The sequence below is a fragment of the Hippocampus comes genome, unplaced genomic scaffold (genome assembly GCF_001891065.2).
Source record: "Hippocampus comes isolate QL1 unplaced genomic scaffold, H_comes_QL1_v1.1 scaffold2, whole genome shotgun sequence".
Classification (NCBI taxonomy): Eukaryota; Metazoa; Chordata; class Actinopteri; order Syngnathiformes; family Syngnathidae; genus Hippocampus; species Hippocampus comes.
In genome coordinates this window covers 2,836,342-2,848,073 of record NW_017805139.1, presented here as the reverse complement: position 1 = coordinate 2,848,073, position 11,732 = coordinate 2,836,342, and the positions used below count along the sequence as shown (strand labels likewise).

Here is an 11,732-nt window from a genome sequence, read left to right as displayed (position 1 = left end):
TCCCTCCCTCTGGCAGCCAAACGGAACAAGGGGATTGTAAATACTTCACTTTTTTTCGAAATGAAATGACCCTACCTCATTTTAAAATGGTAACGGCTGGCAGCCTCCAACCTTTGTGAGTTCGCCACACAGGACTGAGCACGCATTCAGAAATACACTCAGAGCATGCACTGGTTCCCTCCGATTGTTCGGAAAATCAGTGCGCTGTTCAAATTTGCAGTTTGGAAATACAGAGTGTACCAAAAATCAAGTGCCATTGCGCGCAACAGGCGCTCAGACTGGGTAAAGACTGCGTCAGAGTGTCAAGTAGCACAACTGGAAGTAGGTGATTGGTTTCGACCATAGGCTGTATTCGGAAATTAATGGAGCACATTCTGCCTCACCGAACACACATACGCCCCGTGTCCAAATTGACAGGCTGCGTCCTCTGAAGGCCACATTTTCGGCCGCATGATGTCACTTCTGCCGCAACTCGACGGCAGGTGCGGTTTCCAAATTCTAAAAAGACACTTCGATACCTTGAAAGACGCCTCCTTATACAGCTTCCGTATTAAAGCGTGGCAAGTTTGGACAGGCTTAATATGAATTTGGACACCACGTGTAGTTGGACCGCACCGGAACAGGCTTCATGTGACCAAATGTGCGGCCTTCTGGGGACCCAGCCTGTGAATTTGGACTCAGCCACTGTCAGAGTAGTGTACGGTGCAATGTCGCTCAGATGAAGAGGATGCACCCATAATCCCACGAGTTATCATGTGCATTACCACTCACAAACAAACACGGAAGCAGAGATCTGTCTTCATGGAATGAACAATGAAGGAACGGATGAGTCCGGGTATTTGCGAAATAGGCCAATGACTATATGGGACCCTACTCGGTAATGACTTGTTCATTACACTGGTCAATAAATGTTAACAAATGTTTTTAATCAGAAATGCAAGTTCATTTTCAGATGTTTTTTTTTTTTTTTTAAAAGACTGATTCTGAATCTGTCCTCGTTGTTTTCTTGAGCACATGACATGAATGTATTTTTGTTTTGTTTTTCTGAAATGCCACAGCTATAAATTATAACACATGGTAGAATCCATATTGCGCAAGTTTTATAGGTCAAACTTAAAAACTAAAAATGAAAAGATCTCAAACCTTGATGTGCTCGGGGAAAAAAAGTAAAGGCATTTTTGAAATCAGCGTCAAACATACAATTAGGGACACATACAGTCTCCATCTCTGATTATAATTTGTTGCTGACCAGTGTGCTCTTTTTGCTTTTGAAAACAGTGTGATTGAAGTCAGATTTTTACATTGAAAATTTTATGGAATTTAGCTTTAACGGGATCGACCATTATGACTGTATTAACACTTCCATACAGTGTTGTTGTGTACTGCTGTGTACACACAGACCATACTTGTCATTGTTCATGGATTTATAAGTTAATTTATAAAGGCACTTTTAAAAAAAAAAATCTTATCCCATTTAATGAATAGCCTACTTTAGTCTTAGTACTGTAGGTTTTGTTTGGCACAAACCGTGCTGACAGCAATAAAAAGTTTCAATAGAGCATCCCAATGATCACACTTTTTTTAAAGTGTCAAAATAAATCAACTACGTATCAAGTTGCTTTCTGTGATGTGAATGTGATGTGAAACGAAACAATGTGTCTGCTCGCCGTTTAAAAGCGCTGAGTGCAAGAAGAGAGAGTCAGATTAGATTTGGGTTAGTGTGCAGGGCAGAGCGTCTGGATAATCCTGTCGTTTAGTCCTCCTTTCAGTGAGGATAACCTTCACCATTGCAGACAGCGCTCTGTTGCTAAACTATGTTACACTCATTGAAGGCTTAAAGAAGACAAGAGTGTTGTTTCAAACAGCTGTGAGCTGCATCAATACTGTATATATAAATGACACCCATTGAAAAGCATTGACATTTTTTAAACTTTTTTTTTTTTACAAACTCCCCCCAAAAAAACAATTGAAACAAGTTTTGAAAACAAAAACATGTTAGTCCGTGGGTGCCAAACAGCAAGTATGTGGGGGTTGACTGTACTGTTACAAGGCCACTGACAGACTTTCACAATCAAAAACATGCTAAATAAAATAGTAATAATAATAATAATAATAATAATAATTAATAATAATCTTGGGGGGCAAAAGGGCACCTTTTCCATCAAGTGAAACCCATAGCCACGCACTGCATGTCCCTGGTCACAGGTAAGCGGCAAACATGCTTTCGTCAAACTGTCCCAAGCAATTAAATAAATTATTATAGCAAACTGTACACACCTCTTGCTGAAATCAGGTTGTTTTTAGCAGTTGTCTCTGTCTCATGCCAGCGGGCCAGCCCTCAAGCCCTCGATATGCTGCTGGTTCATTGGTGTTATCATGATGACCTCCTGAGCTTTGCAACTATGGAGGCTTTTGCTGGCTACCTTTTGTCATCTTGCTCGTGTCATGGTTTTGCTCTGTCTATGTATTTTTTTTGTTTGTTTTAGCACCAGCTGCAGTGGAGGGCATGCCTCTTCAGCAGTGCACCTTTGTTTTGTTCCAATCCAGCCCAGGCAAATATTTAAGGACTTCCTGGCTCCTTTGCCTTTTGTCGGATTATTGCCCTTGTTTGCTGTTTATGCTCAAGTGATATTTTATAGACCTCTGGCTCATGTTTACAGTCGCTCTTGTTTCGCTAGATTCTTGTTTAGTATGTATTTTGGTTCTCAAGTCATTTTGGACTACTTTAAGTTTCGTGTGTTTGGATTCTTGCCATTTTGTTTTGAATACTTTCGGTTGTCAAATTTGACTTGCAGTTTGCAAGCGCTTTCTCTGTTCATATCTGGTTTTCCTGGCTTGATGCTGCCAGCGATTTCTGTTTATCGTTTGTTGGTACTTTATTTTTCTATAAATAGATACGTTTTTGTTACGTGGTTTATCCGAGTCTGCATTTTTGGGATCCACACTCTACTTGGTTCGTGTTCGGACCGTGTCAGCTCGCAGACCGGTGTATGATTCACAGTAGGCTGGATCTCACAGGTCACTGCATTGCTTGTTGGCTCTTGCTGGCAAGTGTGCGCTGTGCTGGCTGCTTCCTTCTACTTGCCTAAGCGGAGCCCAAAGTGTGGAAGGGGAAAAAAAATGAATATCCATTAAGATATTAACAGCATTTTAACTCGTGGAGGCAGAGGGTCTCTGTGTGTTTGTGGCACAAAGCCCAACTGGTCATGTCCTGGGCAATATCAGTTGGTAATCATTTGAAATTAGTCCCACTGTTACATCCCAGTTAGGCGTAAGTGCAGAATGACTCCCTCAAAGAGACATTTTCAGGCAAATGAATGACCACCTCACTGAACTTGTTTACCTGTCAGTTGAGTAGAAGCATCTGTGGCTAAAGCCAAACTGTGGCATGGTTTTTACTCTCTGGACCTGGATTTGACACCTCTGTGAATGATTTATGTTGTTTCTTAATTTCATCCTTGATGGGCTTTGATACTCGTTGACTTGAAAATGAGTCATGGAAGTCATTGTGTATGTACCATAATAAATGTGTAGAATGACACTTTTAGTGTTGCAAAGGAAGTGAACACTCATATGGCTGTTCAATAACCAATTGCTTTCAGTGGTATTAAGCAAGGGTACAGAATCCATGCCAACTTACTTACTTTCCAGGAACTATGGAACAAAGGAGAGGCCACACTCAGCTAAGAAGATTAGACTAGCAAACACAGAAGGTGAAAAGTCTTACATACTCCCACCAAACTGGCTGCTGAGAAGGAAATGGCACGTCCACTAGGACATCAAGAATATCCATTAATTCATTTTTAAGCAATTACCTTAATTGTTATAGACTTATCAGTGGGTTCACTAGACAAGCGCACGAAAAGAATTTGAAAAAATATTATTCTTGCGGGACTGATTTCAGAGACAATTAATTCCAGGATATTTAACATTTCTCCAAACTTTCCTCCAAGTCACCTGCACTCCTGAGGCACATCCTGACTAGACATATGTTCTTTTTCCCCTTTTTTATATGAACTATGTTAATAACATAGAATCAGGATAAATAATCTGCGGTCTTAGTCATTTAAGACCGCAGATTTAACATTTCATGCAGAAATAGGAAGAATGTCTGATCCAACGTAGGCTACAGATCCAGATTCCATGAGAATGAATGTGAATGTATGAAAATAAATCGTCATCTACAGCAATTAGCGAGCTAGCTATGACAAGGATGTTAAATTGTTGTAGTTTTACTCTATTTGCCACATTATTTATTTGAAGCAAACTATCGGACCCCGTTCAATACTTCACCTAATACTGTATCTACGGAACAGGGTGGCTCACTCCACCAAGAACGGTTGTAAATTATTTTGTCCCAGTGACAACTACATGTTGCTCCGAAAAATCCAATCACCCACTCATGCTTCAGCATTCCTGGGGGCCCCTTTCACTGTCCGATAATTGCTTCTTCTGCCTTGTGGGAAAGGGGGAAGTGCCAGTGAGGACAAACAAAAGCAAATTAGAAGCCGCAAATCATTGTTCAATCTATGGTTTCAATAGAACTCGGCAATAACTATTGGCTCAAGTCCAAGCTTTGGCCAGAGAAACAATCCATTCATCAACCATTTGTCATCAGAATATAACTAGTATTAGTCCCATTGACACGGTTTCCGCTCATTGTAACTGTATCATTCGAGCTGAGAGCTGTAAACAGGTGGTTTGACATAGAAACATAATCCGTTTACTGTATCGGAGTGACATGACGGAATGCAAAGAAATCACACTGATGAGAGAATGGGTATTCATCAAGGAAAGAGCAATGTTTCATGTTTGCGACGTATCTGTTCAATGGGTTTGTTTATACTGTATTCGAGGTAAGCTTGTATAAGGTTGCTGCTGAACAACAAAATAAGGCACGACTGGACTGCAACTACGGTATACCCCATTTTAGTTTCGCACATATGGGTGCATCAGTCAGTCAATGGTGTCTCTGTTGTAACACAAAGCAAATAGGGGTGTATTACAGCAATTTTCTTGTGACCAGGTACAGCAATCCACTGTATGTATACAGAGGTACCTCTACTTATGAAATTAAATAGTTCTGGAAGAAATTTGTAAACTAGAAAATTTTGTACGAAGAGATGTGTTTTCCATGTAAATGCCCTGGTACATTCCACGCCCCCCCCCCCCAAATTCAGACATAAATGTTTCCTAAATCATTAACATACATCATAATATGTAACAAATACATGTTACAATTAGATTATTGCACAATGAATGAGAATTGTGCATAATGTTAAAAAAAAACCCACACAGAACAGAGTAAAGAATAAAAATGATGGTCATTTAACTTTTAACTGTGTCCTTGTCGTTTTCTGCCCTCTTGAGTCCATGTTCTTTCTCCGAAGTGTTTTTTGCCTGGCGTTTTGAAAAGAACTGATCCAAGGACATTCGCTTTTGTCCGCTTTTAACAATCCTTCGAAAATGTCCAAGGCAAACATCAGCATAGCGAGCAATCGCCCCACTGGTGAACACTTTTCTGCGTGATTCACATTTACGTAAAACTATCTGAACACCTCATAGCCTGAGGGGCGAATGACAAGGACGCTGCATAGACACACATCTATCGATCACCCCAAAATGACACATTTGGTAGCAGTCCCTCTTAGCCAATGGAATGCCAGGATGATGCTCAGTAATAGTCAGTAGCAGAGCATCTATAGGTATGTTGCGTTCAGAAAACTCAGAGCTGCGAGGAGCAGGCCATCCTGTATTTTTACCTTTCGTATTATGAAATTTCTTTCGTAACAACAGGCTGTTGAGACGTTTTGTAACTAGAACATTTCATATGAATAGACATTCGTAAGGAGAAGTCCCACTGTACATCTAACTGTGGTGTATTTGAGGACGTTACACTCTTAAAACTGCTGCGTCAAACAGGGTGAAATCGCTAACCCAGCGCTGGGTCAAAAAGGGACAGAGTTAATGCTGGGTTATTTATACACACCGCATTTGTTTGAGGATTTGATCAAGTACATTGGGTCAAGATTTTGATCCAACAAGGGATAAAAAGTACCCATACTAATGAGTTAAAGCTACAAATAAATGGGTTACTTTTTTTTTTAAATAACGCAAATTTTTTAACAGGAAAAGGCAATTTACCCCTGTCAGGTGTTGCCAGAGCACGTCACTTGGATCACCAGCTGCCCTTCCTAAACCAAGCCACATTTTCCCTGGTCGCCCCTGACCAGGATTTAACCCTAATTTGTGTTTCCAGAGAGTGGGTTTGGAAAAAGACACATTTTTTGGTGCAAGATTGCAAACACGGCATATTGAGCAATGATCAACCGGTCTTCACAGGGCAAAACACCAACTAAATAATACATAAAGTTTATTCGCATAATTGTTCAGTCCCACTGAGCTTAATCTTTCCATCCACACCTTCTAGGAAGACCACAAAACAAATCTTACCTGTGCTCGTATGACGCAACCTGACATTGAGTCTCTGATGCCTGACGTGAGCCGACCCTCCAAAATCCACAGTTTTAGTCACTCATAAAGAAGAATAAAAAGGTTGGTGTGATCAAGGCATCGTTTCACTGGCCACATTTCCATCCTTCCAGTTGTAAACAGATACATACATTTCCTCAAGGATGAAGTACTGAATCCCAACGGCACTGACGGGATTTTTAGTCTTCCTCGGAAGCCGTTTTATTCTTTCTTAATCTGATTATGCTGCGTGCACTCAAAAGTGTACACACACAAAAGAGCAGGAAATGTCTGGAGAAAGCCACGGTGGTTGAGGCGTTATTTCTATTAAAAGTCACATAAACCTCTTATAATAGACAGAAAAAGATCAACATACATGAAGTGAGCAGGTAATCCGGACTACTGAAAGTCTGCATAATGCAATTATTGTCTTACATTCGTCAACTTTTAGTTGATTTCAAGTTTGCACAAATCACAATAAAAGCCGCTAGTACATTTTATTTATATTTCTTTTTACATTCAAACTAGTCTTAGCTACAGAGCTCCACCAGCAACAAAAGGAACCATTTAAGTTAAAGTATATAAGGAATCCCAGAAGGAGGGGCGTGATGTGGACAGACAGACAGTCAACTTCCTGAGAGCAGGAGTGACGTTAGTAATCAATCAACTGTTTACAGAAGATTTCATGGAAAAAAGTACGCAGGCTACACCAGAAGATGCAAACGAATCATGAACAAGTGGCAAACCATCAGGGCCACCAAGGCCTTCTGTGCTGGCCAAAACAACAGACTGACATTTATGATCTAAATTCTAATACTTGTTTCATTAAATCACACTCATTTGTCCTTACCCATCTATTTTTTGCATTTTGCGGTGTTTCTCTTGGCTGCAGTGCTTCCAGTGCCGTATGTGGATGTTGGCATTTTCAGATTTCGGCTTCTATGCGTCACGATGTAAATCTCATCTGCCCAGGGCTTTCACAATCAAGGATTTAAGTTAATTACAACTAAAAATAGCAACAGAACTGTTTCTCGAACCAATCACATTTCAAATTCATCCATACAAGCCAGAAAGGCATTCACCATTTTTCCATCCTCTGATTAATTGGTCATAGCAAGCCCAGTTCGATGAGTAAAACATGTCTGCAGCTATCTGCACATTGCACACAATAATTCACACAAAGCATTTCTAATTATCCATCCATCCATCCATCCATCAATTTTCTGAACCACTTTATCCTTACAAAGGTCGCAGGGCGTGCTGGAGTCTATCCCAGCTGCCTTTGGGCAGTAGGCGGGGGACACCCTGAACCGGTTGCCAGCCAATTGCAGGACACACAGACAAACAACCATCCACGCTCACAGTCACACCTAGTGACAATTTAGAGTGTTCAATCAGCCTGCCATGCATGTTTTGGGAACGTGGGAAGAAACCGGAGTACCCGGAGAAAACCCACGCATGCACGGGGAGAACATGCAAACTGTACACGGGAATGCCGGAGCTGGGATCGAACCTGGTACCTGTGCAGTGTGAGGTCACGTGCTAACCACTCGGCTACTTGGCCGCCACATTTCTAATTAGTACGATGTATTTTATCTAAACTGCTTCAGCTAAGGTAATATGACCAGTTTGCATTTTTGAGTAACATCTATGATTTCTAGAATTTTGGAATGACCATGGTGGTTATATTTAGAGATGGATTATGTTGGGATGGACCAAGGTCGTAATATGTTCACGAAAACTAATGAAATAACTAAAACTATTTTTTTTTATTTGGTAATAAAATATAATTAAAAAGGAGTCCTGAAAAAATGAAGATCAGAAAACCTTTATTTGTCTCACAGTGGAGAAATTCCCAATTTACAGCAGCAAAATTTTGAAAGGGAGAAGTAGAAGAACAAAAAGTATATGCTAAATATAAATGATAAAATATAGATATAAACATATTAAAAATGGGTGAGTGGGGGTGAGTCCAGATTTTCAGGTCTGTCTATTCAATAGCCTGACAGCAGTCGGCAGGAACGAGCGACGGTACCTCTCCTTCTTGCAGCGCGGATGTATCAGTCTCTGCCTGAAGGAGCTGCCCAGTGCTGTCAGCGTGATCTGGAGGGGTGGGAGGGTCTGTCCATCGGAACTTTTAGCTTGGCTAGCATCCTCCTGTTGCCCACCTCCTCCAGAGTGTCCAGGGAGCAGCCCAGGTCGGAGCTGGCCCTCCTGACCAGTCGGTTATAACTAACTTAAACTACATTGTGTTTTCTATCAAACTAACTAAAATAAATAAATAAATATATAGCAAAAATGTCCTTCGTATTCATCTTTTTCAATAAATATCACACATGTACTTTTGGGGTTTCTTTTAAATATACAGGTATTTTGATTTGTCTGTACGACTGTATGGAAAAAAAGGTAAGCAGTCATTTAGGAACTGTAGTTTACATTATTACATTTTGTGACTTTTTTTAATCGCGCACTCCACAAATACGTCAATTATTAAAAAATAAAAATAATACTAACTAATAAAAACGTGACAGACCCGCTCTCAAACAACGTGAATTGATAATTTCAAAAAAAGTCAAAACAAAATAAGAATTCAAGGTCAAAGAAAAATCCCAAACTAATATAACCCTAGGATGCTTTTGTGACAAATTTTATGGAACCAATAGTGACAAAAAAGAGGATGAATTAAATGAAACCACCTGTCGAGAGCACCGAAACAGCGGCTCGTTCACAGAGGTAGTGTGGAGTGTAAAAGAATCGACAGGTGGCGGTAACGCAAAGAAATCGAAGCCAAACGCCTTTAGACACCAATGAAGAAGAATAACACCGCCTCGCTCCTTGCAAAAATGGCGACCGAGGGAGATGTGGATTTGGACCTGGAAGCCGACGAAAACTGCACTGGGAAGCCGGCAGAAAAGCCTCGTAAACATGACAGCGGTGCCGCCGATTTGGAGAGGGTCACTGATTATGCGGAGGAGAAAGAAATATCTAGTTCCGATTTACAAACGGTAAGATAACTTGCTGCTGTTGACGGATGTTAACAAGCATGCGGCCACTGGTGACTACATTGTCGCGGTGCTGTGACCAAAATGCACAACAATTTATGGTGATATTGTTCTTGTAACAAAACCGTTGCTAACCATGTGGAATAAAAGTGTCATATACATTGAAAAAAGTCTGCGCCCGTTAACTCGTGCCAGCTTGTGGCGTGCTGGGTAGAGCGGCCGCCCCGAAGGTGCGTCTTCTTTAGTCGTTCCCGTTACGGGTTTGAAAACAGCTTTCTACAGCTTTTATTGTAGTTTTTTTTAAAACTATTTCTTGTGACAAAATCACTGCTAACACAATGGGGTAAACGCGTCGTATACATTGAACATAACATTGTACCAGCCTTTCATACACCATTGAACATGTCCATAAAGTGTGTCTGGATTCAATATACTGTACAGTTGTACTGCATTCTAAAACGTGCTTATTTATGGCGGTATGACCCACTCCAAATGTGAAGTGGTCAACCCATTTCAGAACCGTGGCGCTTGTTTGTCAGCGGAAAATGTCCATTTTTTATTGCGCGTATTTAAGATATTTTTTTTATCCCCAGGCCATGTCAGTAATCGGAGACAGAAGGTCACGAGAACAGAAAGCCAAACAAGAGAGGTAAGGTCTGAATATAAAATTCAACAACATCCTTTGCATCATTTTAGTAAATAAAAAAAAAAAAACAAAGATTAATGATGTGTATAACTTAATTTCAAAGATCATGTCCATCGGACACATTACACAAGCACTTAGATCAGTGGTTCGTAAGCTTGTTAGAGGTACCAAACCCAACCAGTTAAGATGCACATTCATCGAACCCTTCATTAGTGAAAAATAAATACATATATATTTTTACAAATTCATGATATTAAAAAAAACGCATTTATTAAAAACAGAAAAAAAGTAAATAAAATTTAAAGGGATATGTTTGTTTGTTTTTTTTGTTTGTTTATTTTTTTAATTGAACGACATATCACTCCAGTCACACGTTGAATATAACGTGTGACTGGACAAGCACTGACTGGACAAGCAATGTAATGTAATCTGCAGCCAGTGATGGCCAAGTGATGGTCTTAACCTCCATGGCAGAGGCTCCATCGAACCCATGAGACAGATTCACTGAACCCCTAGTGTTCGATCGAACCCAAGTTAAGAACCACTGACGTAGATGTTGATGCTTAGGATAAGGTGGCAGTGATGCATTGTGCTAATTGTATTGTGTCCTTCTAGTAATGACAGTTTATTCCTTATGTAAATGTTCTTCATTTTATTTTTATTAAACTGATAGCTCTGAATCTTGCGGCGAAAACATAAATTGATATTATTGTCTTGTTTATTCTTTCAGAGAAAAAGAGTTGGCCAAAGTCACTATCAAGAAAGAGGACGTGGAGTTAATTGTAAGTTTTTACGTATTTCTGAAATTCCAAATCTATTCACGTTTTAGTTTAGAAGTGGCTGTATCTTATCTAATGCACATGAAAATGTCATGAATTAGAATATATAACTTGGGTTAATAGTAGGAGCCTAAGTGACACCAGCAGTTCTGTTTGGGGTGTTAAAGATTTTGGTGACATTTTCCCAGTACAAGTAGGGGATGAAAAGTTCTTCCAAACTACTTTAGGAATATAGGATGGACACCTCCAATCAAATGTCAAGCAATGACACAAACGAGAGTGTTTGTGCTCTAAAGATGACATGGTTGTTAACTTCTAACTGTAACCCAATGGGTATAGGAATAAACATTTCATAAAGCACTTGGGTGTTGTTGAACATTTAAAATTTGAAGAGCAAAAAAACAATTTTTTTTTTTTTTTTAACACAGGCGGATTTGGGGAGTGACAGTTTGAGTTTCCAAATGTTTTTTCCTTAACGTGTTTGGCAATCATGTTTGTGACACAGATGTCAGAGATGGAAATTTCGAGGTTCGCAGCAGAGCGCAGTCTGAGGGAACACATGGGCAATGTGGTGGAAGCTCTTGTGGCTCTAACCAGCTGAACACGCGCATGTATGCACAGGACTCTTTCATCGCTTTTGTTCAGACCAGTTTCAGTAGGATTGAATTCCTCAAATTCAATGTGATGATCGGGGGGGAAAAGTTTTCACAATAAAATATTTTGAAGACCTATTGTCTGTGTGTGCTTGTTTTGATTTCTGCTGCACCTTTGTTTCTTTAAAATTGTGAAAATACAGGTTTTTATTTATACAAAGAAAAAAAATCTACTTTTCAC

General features: G+C 39.9%; 1 protein-coding gene across 1 annotated transcript; it reads left to right on the top strand.

The window, feature by feature from the left end:
• The first annotated feature begins 9,283 nt into the window (after window positions 1–9,283).
• hypk (huntingtin interacting protein K) lies at window positions 9,284–11,630 on the top strand. Its single transcript, XM_019867201.1, has 4 exons — window positions 9,284–9,476; window positions 10,067–10,122; window positions 10,850–10,901; window positions 11,404–11,630. The coding sequence occupies exons 1-4, from the start codon at window positions 9,315–9,317 to the stop codon at window positions 11,497–11,499; spliced, it is 366 nt and encodes a 121-aa protein (XP_019722760.1). The 5' UTR covers window positions 9,284–9,314; the 3' UTR covers window positions 11,500–11,630.
• The last annotated feature ends 102 nt before the right edge of the window (window positions 11,631–11,732 follow it).